Raw genomic sequence first — 19,122 nt, 5'->3', positions numbered from 1 at the left:
GCATCAACATTGATCGGTCGAGGCATGAATTAGAACAAGGGAAAAAAAGGAACCTCGCTTTAAAATAAACAAAGAATAAAGGAATCCTGAGGCTGTGTTTAAAAATAATCAATCAAATAAATAAATTCAACTTTAAAATATTCTTACCAAGTTTTAGAGAAGACATTATTTTGTGAATTAGTAAGTGGGTGGTTTTCCATTTGGACACTCTAATATATTTTTAACATACAAAAAATTCTGTCTTGTTTGGACATGTATTTCTATTACTATGAAATTCATAAATAAAGTAATATATCTTGTCTAAAATTCATGGGTAAAAGAAATATTCGATCACGTGAAGTCGTCGAATGAAGTGGGTTAATTAATAATTCACTGACGAAAAATAAAAAAAGAAAACATTTTATACGTGGAACGATTTTTATGAAAAGTTTATATCAAATTTTGCAATTCTACCATCTGTAACAGACTTTTGCTAAATTTTTAAAAACAATTTTTGATACCATCAATAATATTAAAAACAATTTCTATCTTTTGGGTTATATAAAGAATATGACTCAAATATTAACTAAATTTGTAATTCGTTTTTTTTTTGGTATGACGATTTTTCAATAAAAGAATGCACTCTGAATACTAATTACTAACAATTTTTCAAATACTCTGATAATCTAAACAAATTAATTTTCAAATTATCATACTACTCATGTTCCCAAAAACAAATTATACGTATATTTAATATAACTGCTAAACTATTCATTCATGCAAAAGTTCAAAAATTCACATATACCAACTATAAAAACTTAAATATAATTGGATCATTGTTCAAACAATAAATACAAATTAAAACAAAACAATTATATATTTTTTCATATAACTGTAAATCAACTTTAGGCCCAAAAAAATTATTCATAAAAACAAATTTTACAACATACATCGTGTGTAGAAAAATACTAGTTATATCTATATATGTTATTAGAGTCGTGTTAGATATATTGACGTGTTTGTGAAACCTTGTATAAATATCACTATAATTTCTGATTTTCATCATTTTCACTCTCCTTAATTTCTATATATTCCTTCTATACAAATTATTGAATATACTTAACCTATTTATATGTATTTTTTTCTTTCCTTTCATTGTTTATAAAAAAGTTATGATAATAAATTATTATTATTATATATATAAAAACTATTATGCTCCCTCGATGCATGTTAGTTGCCCTCTATATAATAAATGAGTTTCATTCACCAAAAATAATATATCAACATAATTATATTTGACAAAAACTTCTGTTAGACGGTCTCACAGATCATATTTTGTGAGACAGATATCTTATTTGGGTCATCCATGAAAAAATATTACTTTTTATGCTAAGAGTATTATTTTTTATTGTGAATATCGGTATGATTGACCTGTCTCACAGATAAAGATTCGTGAGACCGTCTCACAAGAGACTTACTCATTATATTTTATAAAAAAATTCTAAATATATTCGAAATTATATTTTATATTAAAATTTAATATGTATAGCTTGCTAAATATACTAATATTAATATTAATGGTCGAGAAAAAATTATATTAAAGAAAATAATAAGAACTACGGCGATGTGCTTTCTCTCGACGTCAGCAAATAAATTCTCCTCTCTCCCCCGCATTGGAGGAATCCATCAACTACAAACTGAATCAAATTTCTTGAAATTTGTGAGTTAAAATTTCTATTTTACCTTTATTCTTTGAAATTTCCCTTATCTATGTAGTGGGTTTCTGTTAGTCCGTCCGTACTTCAACTGGCTCCCGTTGTTTTTCGTTTCAGCGCGTGTTCCTTGCTTATTTTCTGAATCCTTTTTCTGGCCATCGAATTTTCGTTTACTATGCTTGTTAGTGGGTATGAAATTTAAAATTTGTGGTTTTTCGTTTTTCCCATGAATTTTTTAGATCTGGGACGGGGAATTGTTGCAAGTTAAAGTAGGTGTACATTTGTTTTTTGAGGGGAATTGTAGTTCCATTATCAAGATTCGAGCCTTTAGGAGTGAAATGTTGTATTTGAAGTTTTTTTGGAATAAGATTGGGATATTCCGATGAACTCAATTTTTGTGATGTTTACTTGGTGAATTTGGCATTGATAGCTTGTTTTAGCTATAAACCAGCTATAAATTAGCAAAGTCGCTGCGTTTTGTGTTCCTTGCTTATATTTTGTGAACCCTTTTATTGGGCAGGCTTGGAACTTATTGAATACATATTTACTATGCTTGTTGATGGTTATAACTTATAAAGTTTAAATTTCGTCGTTTTGTAGTTTTCCCACAAATTTTCTAGTTCTGGGATGGGAAAATTGTTGCAAGTTAAAGTATGAGTAGAATACTAGTTTAGTTATCAAGATTCGAGCCTATGGGGGTGAAGTGAAGTATTTTTGAATAAATTTGGGAGCCTTTTGGGGTGAAGTGATATATTTTTGAAATAAAACCGGGATATTGTGATGCACTTTTTTTTTGGTGATGTTTACTTGGTGAATTTGGCATCAGCAGCTTGATTTCACTATAAATTAGCTTTAAATTAGTATGCTTACACTGTGTTTTAAATTGTTTAGAGGTGTTTAACTGAATCATTTAGGATAAAAGTTTGAATCTGGATGCATGTTGGAGGATTTCTAGGCCATTTTTTTTTAAAAATTAACCTCTTGGTGGCATGTGCTGGTTTTTGAATCAGATTAAGTTTTTAGCTATTGTTATTTAAGATTTTTATTTTACTCGTTAAAACATGTTTTTTCTTCCCAATGCACATATGGATCATGTAGTGTGTTTCACAATTTTACCGAACACATTTCAATTGGAGGGTAAAATAGACTGCCAAATAACCGTGTTTCTGCTGATTTATATCTCTCACCTTTCATATGTTCAGGAATATGGATGGATCAACCCAAGATGGTAGTAGCGTGGATTCCTTTTTGCAGAACTACAAACTTGGGAAAACTCTTGGGATCGGCTCTTTTGGTAAAGTAAAAATTGCTGAGCATACTTTGACAAGGCACAGAGTTGCTGTCAAAATCCTCAACCGTAAGAAAATAAAGAACATGGATATGGAAGAAAAAGGTTGGTCTAATCATTTAGTCAGAGTATATTTTCTTTACCTTCTGCTAATGGCGTGGCGAAGTCTATGGCCAACATTGCATCTCCTGAAAGTTAGCTTGGTCCTTTAGAATTTAACGTTTTCAAGATAGATTAGTTTGCTTGCTATAACATTGTGCAGATCTGAACCAAATTTCTGATTTTTTCATTTTGCCAAAACATATTATAATGTGGAGAACTTGAGCCATAGAATCTCATTTCCGAGTGAATTTCGGAGAACTTGAGTCATAGAATCCACTGTTAAAGTGCTTTGTTATGCTCATCTTTTTCATGAATCATGATAAAGGTTTTTGTTGGTTGTGCATAATCTTAATATTGGATAGATGGCTTACGCGTTAGCGTTGAACCTCCTAGTATTGTAAGATATTTTTTCCCCTCATAAATATGTTCTCAACTATTTGGAGATGCCTTAAAACCGCATTTTTACAAACAAATTAATAAATAAATCAATAGAGGTTGAGGTTCTCTTAAAATTCTATACCGACGTAATTATGTATGAAAAGATTTATTTAAGTGGCACCATAGAAACTTGGTTGTCCCTACCGTGTAAATAATTTTAACGAGCTGTAGTTATATACTTATACTCTTCTTGTTTTGAAATGCTATAATGCCAAATGTTCTAATTTTTGCTGTACCAAGCTCGGTGGTTGACTTTACCAACTTTCTTTAACGTCAATTTGGTTTTCTGCAGTTAGAAGAGAGATTAAAATTTTAAGACTGTTCATGCATCCCCACATTATACGCCTATATGAGGTTGTGGAAACACATTCAGACATATATGTTGTGATGGAGTATGTCAAGTCTGGGGAATTGTTTGATTATATTGTGGAGAAAGGCAGACTGAATGAGGAGGAAGCTCGCACCTTCTTTCAGCAGGTAGGATGCCTCTTTTGTGTAGAAATTCTGAATTTCTTTTGCTTAAGTTTCTGAATCACACTATTGTCCATGCTTTTATCTGGTATTTAGAAACTTTGACAATATACTAATGATAGCAGATAATCTCTGGAGTTGAGTATTGCCACAGAAATATGGTTGTTCATAGAGATCTTAAGCCAGAGAACTTGCTTTTGGATTCTAAACGCAATGTGAAGATAGCTGATTTTGGTTTGAGTAATATTATGCGTGATGGCCATTTTCTGAAGACAAGCTGTGGAAGCCCCAACTATGCCGCTCCAGAGGTACTAGATAAAAAGTATCAGCGGTGATCAAGAATTATAAATTTCCTTTTTGTACACTTAACAAATCTTAATTGAGGTCATTTTGAGAGGAGAATGGAAATTGAGTGGTTATTATATTTGTTCACAGGTTATATCTGGGAAGTTATATGCAGGGCCAGAGGTGGATGTTTGGAGTTGTGGTGTTATCCTATATGCACTTCTCTGTGGCACCCTTCCTTTTGATGATGAAAACATTCCTAACCTTTTCAAAAAAATAAAGGTTCATTCATACTGACTCGTTATGTCAACTTTGTTCAAGATTATTGTGTTATATTGGATCCGTCTGTGTTTAGTTGAAATTCTTGTTCGATTCCTGCAAAACGAGGTGATAAAGTTGACCAAGATATTGATTATCACAGTTATTGCAACTATTTCTTTATCTAAAACAGTTCAAGCCTTCACAGGTGTGAATATGCTAGTTGGAGCTGATTTCTACATGACACAAACACAGTTTGCCATCAGGCCCCAAGCTTAGAAAATGCTCGTGATCTTGATTTTTTAAGTCACTATTTTAGGATTCACAGTTTGTTACCAGTTAGCATAGAATGTAAAACATGGTTTCCTCGGAAGTAAACTTTGTTTCACAATTTTCCTCGATGAGTGAAATGATTTATGTGAAATAGAAGGCATTAGTCCTTGACTCCAACTGTTAAATCATCATTCTCTTTGATGGTTTGATATCTAATAGTGCACAAACTATCTCTAGCTGTCTAATATCTATGATAGTGAAGTGATGCGTAAGTATTAATATTATGTTCGAAAGTCACTCTCACACTCTTTGAATTGTTTGTAGGGTGGAATATATACCCTTCCCAGCCATTTATCTGCTGGTGCAAGAGATTTGATTCCAAGAATGCTTATAGTTGACCCTATGAAGCGAATTACTATACCTGATATTCGTGCACACCCTTGGTTCCAAGCTCATCTGCCACGTTATTTGGCTGTGCCACCACCGGATACGGCACAACAAGCTAAAAAGGTTATGGAATACGCAGTGGTTATGTGTTTCTTTTGCACATTGAAGTTTCTGCTTCATCTGATTTATAGTCTTGTCCATTTAATTAACTTGCTTAACATAAAGAAATGTAACTTACTGTATTTCCAGTATCCATTCAACTTCTGCATTGTGCTGCATGTGTGTCTCGTTGTTCTCTGGTGCAAGGGGTTCATTCTCCCTTCTTTAATAATTAATTTTCTTGTTACTTTTTTGAATCCACAGGATTGTTTTGTAAGTTTAGTGCCATGCATTGAAATTCTAGCTTGTAAAAACCTCTTTCTGTTAATTCTAGGATTTTTATCACTTGCAGATTGATGAAGAGATTCTTCAGGAAGTAATCAAGATGGGATTTGACCGGAATGCTCTCGTTGATTCTCTTCGAAACAGGGTTCAAAATGAGGTTAATTTCATGATATTATCACCTTACCTGTTGAGGTTGAAAATTTCTGATTTCTTACCATATTTTAGGGTACTGTAACATACTACTTGCTGCTAGACAACCGGTGTCGAGCTTTCAGTGGTTACCTTGGAGCTGAGTTCCAAGAATTCTTGGTATGCCTTTTAATTTTATGCCCATATTACGAAGTTGGACCTGCTTCTGATATCTGTTTTTATTTTGCATTTTTTGAAATCAATAATCTTGGTCTTCGATACGTCATAAAACTCTCATATTTCAGTTTGCCTGACTATTTATGTATAATCACACCTGATATCTGTAGGAATTCGGGAATGATCGGATGAATCCAAGTGACACAGTATCATCTCCTGCCGGGCAACGGCTATCCGGAATCGACTATCAGCAACTTGGAGGAAGACAGTTTCCTGCTGACAAGAGATGGGCGCTTGGACTCCAGGTTAGTTGGCATCTTCTATATTTCATTGTCTTTGGGGGATATTCATGAAGCTTTCTTGCCTGAAAGAAAACGAGTTAATGTCATAATATCAGGTCCTTGTCCGAGTTCATACTCTTTTTCTTTATTCTCCGGAAAAGAATCTTTGGGTCGCCACATTCCCCTCATATCGTGCATTTGATGTCATTTTTATACTTCTTGATACTTATGTTGAGCTTTGGATTTTTCTTACAGTCTAGAGCCCATCCTCGTGAAATTATGACAGAAGTTCTCAAAGCTCTGCAAGAATTGAATGTTTACTGGAAAAAGGTTGGACCTTACAACATGAAGTGCAGGTGGATTCCAAGCAGACCTGGTTGCCACGAAGGAATGATCAACAATTCCATGGTCGATAATAATTATTTTGGCGATTATTCTGCTATTATAGATAATGATGGTGCTGTTAGGTCGGCCAATGTCGTCAAGTTTGAAGTTCAGGTGATGGTTTTCCACTTTTTTTACATGATTTATATTAGAATCATAATGCTAAAGTAGCTTTAATGAAATCTACCAATGCATAAAATCTTTAGATTCGAATTATTTGCATGCATCTATAAACAAGTAGAACTCAAACCACGAGTCCATGACATGAAAGTTGAAACTGGCGTTTTTACCTGTCGACTCTATGCAAAAGATGGCCCTCTTAACTTCTCAAAATCTATTTTACAGCTTTACAAAACTCAGGAAGAGAAGTACTTGCTGGACCTGCAGAGAGTTCAGGGGCAGCAGTTTCTGTTTCTTGATCTTTGTGCCGCGTTCCTGGCTCAGCTTCGCGTCCTTTAAAGTTAGATCACAAGCTCCATCAAACTCTAGCATGGAGGGAGAAGTTGATGCTGTATATAGTTACTACTACCAGCAAAGTTCCGAAGTTGTCGCCTAAAAGATGAACTTCGTCCCAAGCCTGTAATTTTTTATCCACTCTCTAGGAGTTGGCTTCTGCAACAACGCATTCTCGATTCTCAATCGTAACTTTCCTTCTCTTATTTTATTTATCCATGGTAGAGACTAAAGAGGTACGAGAATTTCCACCCTTTTCTTTTTGATGTTTTAACACAAGTCTACTAAATGAAACACGTTATTTATGTAAGCACTGTAAGGTCTGGTGGCAATAACTTGTTCGCTAACACATAAGTAAGCGATTCCAGATGTAAGAAATATGTTGTGGATAATCTGCCATTGTATTGATTCCTCCATATTTTTTCATTCTCCACATCAAAAACTTTCCTTCACCTTTGGTTCTTGGGATTAGTGGTGCAAGACGAGTCGAGTTAGCTCGTGACCTGTTTACGCAAGCTCGATTATTAGTCCTTTTTTGGTGTTTCTATTTAATCTGTTCTCAATTTTAATTCAGATCTACTTAATGCAAGATAGACTTTTGAAACTATATTGATGCCCGGTAAATTAAGATGATAGTGCATAGATTTCAAGTTTGAGACGAGGTCTCCGGATTTTACATTAATTGAACCAGACTCATACGAAATCCTTGAAATTTGTTGAAAACAAATTTAAAACATGAATAATATTTGAGGAAATACGAATCCTCATCCATGCACTTGACCAAATCAAGCAGATTATGATAAATAAAATAAAATAGCGCTTCAAATTTTTTTCCAGTGATGGGAAGTACAATTTTCAATGAAAGCAAAATATAAATGTCAACCTTTAGAATTTGAAAATTCATAAAACCCCGAAGTCATACATTTTCAGAGGAAAATTCATTGTGGCCTTCCTGTTTCTTTATAAATGTATAAAATATTTAGCAGGACATTATTATTTTTTCAATTACTCAAATATTGTTGGGAAGTTTTATCCCAACCATCATTTCATTTTGCCTTCGTGTATCTTTATAAATGTCTAAAAAATTTCCTTATTTACCGGGTTTTTTGTAATATATTTTTAAAATCACGAATGTCTAGCGGTATTTTTTTTTAACATTTCTCAAGTGTGCATTTGACCATATTTATTTTACAAATTTTCCCGAATGTCATATATATTTTGGGGCTTATCAAAGCCATTTTAGCCATTAAGCATGCGCTATTTCTAAAGTTTGTTGATATAGTATTTGATACACTGGATATATCCATGTCATCAAAGAAGTACCCGAGTCATCTTTAGTCTAGGTTTTGAGCAGTCAGGAAGACAGTATAGTTGAGTAAAGCACCCAGTGCTCCGGGCTCGCAGTTGAGCCCGGGAAGTAAAGAGCTCGGGTGGTACGACCAGTGCTCCACATCACGGTTATCCACCCGAGCACCTCGGTACATGTGTCATCTCCAAGATTCACAGTTATGAGGTTTCATGACTTGATCATTATTGGGAAGATCTTTCTGTGTGCATGTAGGGATGGGACTAGATCTGCAACTATAAATCGAGGGGAAATCTTAGCATTTTCTCATACACAAATCAGTTGGTTTCTAAGCATTTTTGCAAGCTTTTTTCTTGTTAATTATCTTTTGGTGTTCACTTGTGGTTTCTGCAAAGGAACACTACATTGATTTTCTTGAATGTCTGGCACATGAATTCAAAGACGGCTCCTTGTTCTTTGACGATGTTTACACCCGAGCAACTCCTCGTACACATCAATTCTGAGATTCTCCATCCAAAACCTTAGATACGAGACGCCGTCTACTCCGAAAGCGTCGGTGTGATCATAACCTCACGGCAAGAATCACAAGTCCAGCCCGTCATTTGCTGTTCTAGAGAAAATGGAATGAAGATTAGAACTCGAAGTGGCGACGCTGAGTCAAAAACCGCTTGGGTCCAATCTGGAGCAACTCTGGCTCTCTCTATATATATATTATAAAATTACAGAGAAAAGTCGAACCTTAGGCTTCCCCGCCGGTGTGTGCACAACTATTGGTGTTGGTGGAAACTTAAGTGGAGGGGGTTACGGCACGCTCATGAAGAATTATAGTGTAGCCGCCAATCATGTCGTTGATGCAAGAATAGTAGACGTTAATGGTAGAATGCTTGATATAGAATCCATGTGTGAAGATCTTTTCTGGGCAATTAGAGGTGGTGAGGAGCCAGTTTTGGTGTAATTCTTGCATGGAAAGTACAACTAGTGGATGTTCCCGAACAGAACTTTGGAGCAGAATGCGACTTCAACTCATCCACAAGTGGCAGTTTATTGCGCATAAATTTGAAAGGGATCTATTCATCAGAGTCATATAAACTAGGATGAACGCCAACAAAAATCGTAGCGGAAAAGATAGAAAACGTCGTGTTATCGGTGTAACCGCACGGTTCGAGGAAACGATACGGAACGGAACTTTAAAAAAAAAAAAAATGATAGTCGAGCTCAACCCAGATTGGGTGAAGCTCTTCACTTTTTCTGTGAAGAGCTTGGGTCGAGCTCTTCAGAAAAAGTGAAGAGCTCCACCCAAGAGGCTTTTTTTTTCCTCTTTCAAGAGCTCTTGTGAAGAGCTCTCGTTCACAACTGGAAGAGCTCGACCCACTCTTCTAGGTCGAATTGGTTGATCTAGATACAAAATATTTTTTCAAATAATGTCTCTTAGTAAACCTACGTCTGCGAGATATATTTTCAAATAATGTACATTGTACTGTTGATTTGAAAGCACCGTGTAATACTTAAATTTACCATTTTTTTGATTTGCATATCACACACATATTCATACTCAATTTTGTAGCTGAAATTATGCCGTACTTATAATTATTTTTGTATTTTTAATTTCGAAGTTGTTGAAATTTGATAAATATTTGGGCTTTTGATGTTTTGTTTGAATTTTTTAATTTTGTATAAGTCAATATAAGTATTCTAAATCTTTGCTTAGTGTTTTCTAGAATTCTGGACATTATGAAGTTAATATTTGCGTTGAAAGACTATGAAATTTTATAAAATACAATATATTCTTTCTTCCAATTAAATTTTTTTCAAAAGTTTATTTGATTATAACCCAAAACTTTCTTAATAGTGTATTTTAATTTTGAGAAGGTTGTGAAAATTTCAATATATAACAAAAATATGATTTGTGATTCAATAACGTGTGAATAAAATTTTAAAAATATATTTACTATCTTGTTTTCATCGAATAATCTATTTAAATGATATTTTTATTTTTATTTACATATTTTTAAATATTTTTTAAAATTTTAAATTTATATTAATTTTTAAAAAATATCCGCGTCGTGACCGTTACGTGAAATGTCATGATAAATGGAACGGTAACTTCCGTGACGGTCTCCGCGACCGCGATTGCGAACCGTGGGCGGAATAGATAGGTTGCTTCCAGTTATGCAAGAAAGTTTCCCTGAATTGGGTTTGGTGAGACAAGATTGCACCGAAACGAGTTCGATTCAATCCATTCTTTATTTTGCTGGCTTTCCTAAAGATTCACGTGAGAACCTAAACAGGACGCAACCCATACCTGAAAATGGTCTCGAAGGGATCTGGAGATTGTTTTACGAAGCTGAAGCAAATGAGGTATTCATTATCTTGAGTTCTTATGGTGGAAGAATGGATGAAATCCTCGCATCCTCGATTCCATTTCTTCACAGAATTTATACAAAATCCAGCATTCCGTGTCTTGGGAAGCAGCAGAAGCACAAAATTCGGAGAGTTAATAAGCTGGATCACAAGACTTTACAGTTTACATGACTCCGTATGTTTCGAAATTACCTCGGGCGGCATACCTCAATTACAGGGATCATGATATTGGAGCCAACAATGATAATGGACCACAAGTTGTTCGCAAGCCAGAATTTGGGGTCTCAAATATTTCAAGAACAGCTTCGACTGGTTGGTTCGAGTGAAAACCGTCGTTGATCCTGAGAATTTCTTCAAGAACGAACAAAGCATTCATTTACTTGTCTGGCAGTGGAAAGATTAGATTGTGGGAAATAAGAAATATTCATGTAACAATAAATGAAGTATCTAGAAAATAATTCTTTTGATCTTTGAGCAATCTATAATTGTCAGTTCCCATTCATATAGACTTCTTCAATCAGTTCATCTCTCCAGTTCAATCAGTAAAAAAGAGTTGGAAAATATATATAACTGCGTATGATTATTCACCAACAAAAGTGTGTCGAAGAAAGAAAGTCATTAGGTCCCTTTGATTTTGCAACTTTGTTCTAATCTTATATTGGAGGACGACTTACGTGCATCTGTAAACAAGTATATAGCTTGAACCATGGCACGCAACTGGTGTTTTTTCCTGTCAACTATCCATCGTTTACAGCTTCACAAAACTCGGGAAGACAAGTGCTTGCTTGGCCTCACTCTGTTTCTTTAGCAGTTACGCGTCCTCTAGAAGGAGATCGCGAGCTCCATCAAACTATGGCATGGAGGGAGAAGTTGATGTTGTATATGGTTATTAGTTACCACCGGCTAAGTCCCGAAGTTTTGTATGATATGCTCAAGATTTAGTCTTTATCTCGAGTTCTACACTAATTGGTTAAAGAAGAAACACTCACCTTCAGCTCTGGTTTTCCACAAAGAAGCCACTTAAAAATCGTGTCTCTGGCTTCCCAAACAACATTTCAGCAAAAAATGGAGCACATACTGATCTCCATATGCTAATTGCCAATGCAAATTTTGGGTCAAATGAGTCGCGTAATTCGGAAGTCTTATATCATCTCGTAACAACATAGTCCGCCAAGATATTGTACTTCATATGTACGTGTACCGTCCATTAATACAAATATAGCCAATCCAAAATCACATATATTGAGGTCACAACTTGCAATTGCCAACCCAAAATATGCCATTTTGGACGGATTGAAATTGCCTACGGCAAATGAATTTCAAGAATATTTTGGTGGATTATACTGTTAAGAGATGGTGAAATCTTCCGAATTATGTGGCTCATTTTTCTCAAAACATGCTTCAACAAGTAACATGTACGCAGAGTACTGATTGCTCAAGTGTTGATTGAGCAGGACACACATGAACGAGAAAGTACAGTGGATAATATATGGATGAATCAGCAAAACCATGTCATATCCTCATACGCAGTCTTCATGTCTGATGCAGATTCTGACATCATGTTCTTGAAATTTATGCATGAGATAGTTTTTGTCATGATGGAAATTAAATACATCAAGATAATCAATAAGATTTTGTTGAAACAAAGAAAACACAGACATATTGACATCTTCAAGAAATTGGAATCGAAATCAAATAACCATGCATATTTATTGAGTCAATGATCTCTTCAAATATTTAATTTCAAGAAGAATTTCAAAGAAGAGGAGAAAATCATCTTCCCTTCTAATAGTGTCTCTGCTGGAACCAAGAAAAACCCAGAAATTTTAGAATTCGGGGAAAAGAGCATTAAGAAGAACACCACTTTCAAGAAACCAAATATCTGAATAAAATAACTTTGGCGGAAATTACACGATTTGGGCTACGTTTAATTCTCTTTTCTTTGGCGGGATATTTATCAGTTGACGACAAATTCATCCCGAGTTGGTTAAGAAAACCACAAACAACTGACTACTTATTTGACGTACGAGAAACATGTTTTAACCAATCTTTCTCGAAATTCATGATGTACTAGTTTTTATGACGGAAAAAAGAGTGAAATTTAACAAAGAAAAATACTGCAAAGAAAATCGATATGATTTTGTTGAAACAAATTAAAGAAAACGCAAACATGTGGACGATTTCAAGAAATTAGAATTGAAATAAAATATCCGCATGCAACAAATCTTCAAGATTCTTCCCAAATAGTTCATAGACATGTACGTAGGAAAACCAAGTATTTAATTTCAAGAACTGAGACGGACTTGGAGAGAAAAATAATATCTCACGGTTTGTTCCAGAAATTCTCATAAATCTTCAAGAAAAACCCAGAAATTTTAGAAATTCTGGAAAAGAGTACGAAGAAGAAACCAGAGAACTCACATGCATGGATGTCTCCAAAAAAATCTTCAAGTTTCTCCCAGCATATTTGACATTTTCAAGGGAAAGAATTGCATGAAATCAAGAGGAGTACGAAGGGGGTTTAAGGAAACAGAAAGAAAACTCCCAACAAATAAACGCATCTTGGTCTCTGGTTTTTCTCGGAGAAACTACATACTCTCTCGAAAACCCTACACTTGTTGGTTTCTTTAAAATAATAAGTCAAAAACGTAAATTAATGTAAATTTTTAAGAAATTTATATAATTTAAGTATTTACTACTGGTTCCAATCCGTGTCATATTAAATTTTTTTGTATTTGATAATTTTTATGTAAATATTATTTTATTATAATATGGAAATTGTAGATTAGTAATTGGATAAGATTTACTGAGATGGTTTGAATTTTTAGATAAGTTAGAGAAAAAATCGGAAAACAAAAATTATTGATAAACTCACACCATCAAAGTTAGCTAATATTATAAATAAAACACGCGTAAAATATTTTGGTATCATATTGACATAAGCTAGTTCGTATGAGGTGCTCATGTTTAATAATATACTAGTAAATTATGCACGCACGTTTTGTGTGTACAATTATAATCATAATTTATATAAGATTTTTTTTATTTTTATTAAAATTTTAATTTAATAATAATTGATAGAAATTAGTGACAGATCATAATATAATTTGAGTTGGTAATACTGTAAATAAGTTGTAGCAATTTTGAGAAATTAGATAAGATTTATGGAATCGGTTGTTATTTCTGAAGTTCAAAAATTAGATAAAAATAACTGGGGAAAACAAGAATTTACAAAAATTACTAATAAACTCATACCATCAAAGTTAGCTAACAAATATGAGTATGTCTTTTGTGAGACAGTCTCACGAATCTTTATCTGTGAGACGGGCCAATCCTACCGATATTCATAATAAAAAGTAATACGCTTAGCATAAAAAATAATATTTTTTCATGGATGACTCAAATAAGAGATCTGTCTCACAAAATACGACATGTGATACCGTCTCACACAAGTTTTTGCCAACAAATATTATAAAAAATATATAAAATATTTTGGTATCATATTGACGTAAGCTAGTTTGTATGAGTTGCTCATGTTTAATAATATACTAATAAATTATGCACGTCCATTTTGTGTATACAATTATAATCATAATTTATATAAGATTTTTTTTATTTTACTAATTACTTAATTTCATTTTGAATTAATTTTGTGAAAAAAATGATGATGTAAGGGCGATTTGAGAAACAAAAACACTGTCATCTATTTGACATATTTTTTATATAATATAATATATATAATATAAATATATATTATATTTTGCTGTACTAAATCTATCTATTTGACATATTTTTTATATAATATAAATATATATTATATTTTGCTGTATTAAATCTATATATATATATTTATATAATATAAATATATATTATATTTTGCTGTATTAAATCTATATATATATATATATATTATTGTAACATAGATTTAACATTAATATTTATTTTTATTATTCTTGAATTATTTACTAATCATATTTAATTTATTAATCGCTGTTTTTCATTATTATTGTTATTATTAAATGCTAATTATTATTTTATTTATTTATAATATTATTAAATGTAATTATTATATTTTTTAATTTTGAAATCAATATTTTTATTATTAATATTAATTTAATACTATTTTTAATGTTTATTTATACTTAAAATTATAATCTTTTTATTGATTTTATTTATTATTATATATAAAGTTGGGAGAATGAGAATATGTAAACCCAACCGATATGGTAGAAATGCCTATTCTCATTGTAAGGCCCGAGATATTACCATTTTAATCCGAGATTATTTAATTTATGAATTTTGGAATGTTCAATTAGATTCCATGGTTTTTGTAATTAATTAGGATTGAAATGGAATTAAAAAGAGTTATTGAGGACCAAATTGCAAATAGTTAAGACTTCAGGGGCTAAAGTGCAATTATGGGAATTGAATATGACACTTGTCTTCGCCATGTTTGTTGGAGATACATAAGATTCATTTCCTTCATTGTATATCAGCAAGAACCGAGGAAAAGCTACAGAGATTTGTCAAAATCCTTCGTACAATAGATTGATGATTTTACGAGATTCGGTTATCCGATTTTCAATCCGAATACATTTCTGTACTCCTCTTGTCAATAGCTATAACTGGACGTAAGTTTTATTGAGTTCTGTTATCATTTGAAATTATGATATTAGAGGAATTATTATTTGATCATTATATGGTGTTTTGGATATGTTAGACATCGTAGAATCGAAGTCAAATTGAAAAACAGACTGATTATGGAATTGTTATGATTTTCTGATTATATTGACTTGAAATCGGACAGATTTGGATTATGAATGAATTACAGATTGTATCGGATATAAGTTATGATTTGTAATTGATGTATGTTGATCTGGTATTGACGGGGATACTGAGATTGTGCCATTATGCTGTGATTTGAATTAAATCCAGATTAATCAGATTCAGTGTTGGATTGAGAATGAAATATTGATATTATGATTCCCGATATGTCGTTTCAGATTTACAGAGACAGTCTTGAGTTCAGAACTGATATTGCTTCAGACCGAGACTTCAAACGAAAGGTATAAGTTAATGTGCTATTGGGAGATCGACTCAAGTAGGATATACTTGAGTTTCCCTAAGTCGCATACTTATTGTTGTTATATGCATTGATTTGATTTTATATGTTGTTCTATTGATTTATAGGAAGCATGTATTAGATGAGTATTAGACGAGTGATCTTGTGACAGAAGTGCCTGATAGTGGTGGGATCGCCACAGGTACATTGCACGATGTCACAAGATAGTGTATTGGCGATAGTGCCACAGTCTGTGACGGATAGGTCAAGACACCGGATGTTTGGTTATATCGACGTGGATAGAATCGGAGTTTCTTCTATTACTGTTGGTCGATATAGGAATACCAACGTCTGGAAACCGGGATCTCTATACTAGGATTGAGTCTAGTTTGAGTCGTGGAGTCACGAGTATGATTGATAGTTTGACATTAATTATGTTTCAGATTTTGATATATATCTGATATCTGCTTCATGCTTTATATTGATTATATGATTGCATGTCCGTTGATTTATACTGGAATTATATTCTCACCGGAATTATCCGGCTGTTGTCGTGTTTGTATGTGTGCATGACAACAGGTGGGACAGGATCGTGGTCGAGGAGATAAAGAGAGATCGTGATTAGAGTGGAGACTACGGACTTGATTAGAGATAGGGTTTGGACACTTGATATTTAGTTGTTAAACCTTAGTTTGAATGATTGTATATAGTACAAGACTTGTACTTTAATATTGACATGTATATTAGAATGTATTCCATTACGTTCCGCATTTAATACTATATTATAAAAAAAAATTAGACCATGTTTATTATAATTGATTAAATTGTCCCAATGATGACTAAGAATATGATTAGCGTCCGGGTCCCCACAACAGGTGGTATCAGAGCGATAGATCCTTTAGATTGAGATAGAAGCTAGTGAGCTGGGTAGATTGAGTTTTTTTTTCTGCTTTTGATTACTAGCATGATTTACTGCTTTATAACGCATGTTTATCTGTTTATCTGATTTGATTTGAAAACATGTGTTATTGAGAATGAATCAGAACCAATTCTGGATCAGCAGTAAGATGATCGGAGGAGGACTGAAACATAATTGTTGTATTTGGTTGCTAACCCTTTTGATAATCAGATATGCCTCCTCGAAGAGTACCGGAACAGGGTAGCACTTCGAATCCTCCAATGTATGTGACAGCAACACCGATGGAGACATTATTGAAGAGCTTTCAGTCTTTTCATCCGCCGACTCTGAGGGGCACTGAGACTTCAGTGGATTGTGAGAGCTGGTTAGACGACATAAAGATGTTGTTTGACTCTTTGGACTACACTGATGAGCGGAGAGTGAAACTGATAGGACACCAGTTGCATGATGTTGCCAAGAACTGGTGGATTACGACCAAGAGGGCCTTGGAGCATCGAGGTACGACTATTACCTGGAATGTGTTTAGAACTGAATTTTATCAGAGATTTTTCCCTGTGTCATACAGAAAGGATAAAGGTGCTGAGTTTGCGAATATGAGACAAGGGCAGTTGAACATTGAGGAATATGTGTCTAAATTCTCTACACTACTGAGATTTGCTCCACATGTGGCCAAAAATGAAGAAGCGGTGGCTGATCAGTTCATCAATGGCTTGAATCCGGAGATATTTACATTGGTGAACACCGGGCGACCAAACAACTTTGCTGACACCCTGAACAGAGCAAAGGGAGCAGAAGCTGGTCTGATGAGACAGAGAGAAGCTTCATATGTTGCCCCAGCACCGATACCATAGCAACCCCCTCCCAGATTCGAGAGTGGTAGCAGCAGTGGTGGAAGGAAGGACTATTTGAAAGCCAGAGGAAGACATTTTAAGAAGTCCGACAGCAGTTCTTCAAGTTTCAGTGGCTCGAGACAGGCTGGTCAGAGCCAAAGTTATACAGGACCATATTGCAGCACTTGTGGAGGGAAGCATTCCACAGAGCAGTGCAGAGGAGTGTTTGGCTCTTGTCGTATATGTCGACAGCAGGGACATTTTGCCCGAGTATGCCCCCAGAGAGGTGCACAAGGATCCCAGGCAACAGAGTCATCTGGATCAGTGGATCAGACCGGGAGACGACCATCTGCTGTCCATTCTTTCCAGCCAGCACCGTCTACCCAGTCACAGCAGAGGCCAGGAGGAAGCCAGATAGTAAGCCAGCCTCCGAGACAGCAGGCCAGAGTTTTTGCTTTGACTGAGGGGCAGACACATGATGCACCTGATGATGTCGTTGCAGGTAACTGTTCTATTTCTGGTTACCCTGCTTATGTATTGATTGATACTGGTGCATCACATACATTTATTTCTGAGAGATTTGCATTGATGCATGCATTACCTGTTGAGTCCCTATCTACTGTAGTATCTGTTTCTTCTCCTTTGGGAAAATGTCTTGTATCAGTGACTTCTGTTAGATCTTGTATACTACGATATGACGGGCATGAGATTGAGTTAGACTGTATTGTGCTTGGGTTATCTGATTTTGACTGTATTATCGGAATTGATATGTTGACCAAGTACAGAGCTACAGTTGATTGTTTCCACAAGATTGTGAGATTCAGACATGAGATGGCTGAGGAGTGGAAATTTTACGGTAAGGGTTCTCGAGCCAGAATTCCTTTGATATCCGTATTATCTATGACTCGATTATTGCAGAAAAGAGCGGAAGGATTCCTTGTCTATTCAGTTGATTTACTGAAGTCGAGTCCATCATTGGCGGACTTGCCAGTGGTGTGTGAGTTTGCTGATGTCTTCCCAGACGAGATTCCTGGATTGCCTCCGATTCGAGAGATAGACTTCAGCATTGAGTTGATGCCAGGTACAGTTCCGATTTCTAGAGCTCCGTACAGAATGGCACCGATTGAACTGAAAGAGTTGAAGGATCAGTTGGAGGGTTTATTGGCCAAGGGATACATCCGACCGAGTGTATCTCCTTGGGGTGCTCCCGTGTTCTTTGTGAGGAAAAAAGACAGTTCAATGAGACTCTGCATTGATTACCGGCAACTGAACAAAGCAACGATAAAGAATAAATATCCATTGCCCCGTATAGATGATTTGTTTGACCAGTTGCAGGGTTCTTCTATTTATTCCAAGATCGATCTGAGATCTGGATATCATCAGCTGAGAGTCAGGGATTCTGATATCTCGAAGACAGCGTTCAGAACCAGGTATGGACACTATGAGTTTATTTTCATGCCGTTTGGTTTGACCAACGCGCCAGCTGTGTTTATGGATCTGATGAACCGTATATTTCAGAAATATCTCGATGATTTCGTGATTATTTTTATTGATGATATTTTGATTTATTCGAAGAATATGATTGAGCATGCAGAACATTTGAGAACTGTGTTGAAAATTCTGAGAACTGAGAAATTGTA

At 34.5% G+C, this 19,122-nt stretch overlaps 1 protein-coding gene and 1 pseudogene across 3 annotated transcripts; both read left to right on the top strand.

Annotated features, from left to right (window-relative positions):
* The first annotated feature begins 1,564 nt into the window (after positions 1–1,564).
* Positions 1,565–7,430, top strand: LOC142531029 (SNF1-related protein kinase catalytic subunit alpha KIN10-like). Of its 3 annotated transcripts, none has more exons than XM_075637013.1 (11): positions 1,565–1,699; positions 2,897–3,087; positions 3,815–3,999; positions 4,119–4,301; positions 4,429–4,560; positions 5,134–5,319; positions 5,648–5,737; positions 5,806–5,889; positions 6,057–6,191; positions 6,423–6,665; positions 6,897–7,430. In XM_075637013.1, exons 2-11 carry the CDS (start codon positions 2,901–2,903, stop codon positions 7,008–7,010), a joined length of 1,539 nt encoding a protein of 512 aa, XP_075493128.1. In that variant the 5' UTR covers positions 1,565–1,699; positions 2,897–2,900; the 3' UTR covers positions 7,011–7,430. The 3 variants fall into 3 exon arrangements, with proteins under 3 accessions (XP_075493128.1, XP_075493129.1, XP_075493127.1); XM_075637014.1 differs by lacking the exon at positions 1,565–1,699 and adding an exon at positions 1,793–1,810; XM_075637012.1 differs by lacking the exon at positions 1,565–1,699 and adding an exon at positions 1,855–1,883.
* Positions 7,223–12,318, top strand: LOC142530648 (tetrahydroberberine oxidase-like; annotated as a pseudogene).
* The last annotated feature ends 6,804 nt before the right edge of the window (positions 12,319–19,122 follow it).

Source organism: Primulina tabacum, chromosome 17 (assembly GCF_025594145.1).
Source record: "Primulina tabacum isolate GXHZ01 chromosome 17, ASM2559414v2, whole genome shotgun sequence".
Taxonomy (NCBI): Eukaryota; Viridiplantae; Streptophyta; class Magnoliopsida; order Lamiales; family Gesneriaceae; genus Primulina; species Primulina tabacum.
The sequence above is the reverse complement of the archived record's forward strand: the minus strand, read 5'-3'. Positions and strand labels throughout refer to the sequence as shown.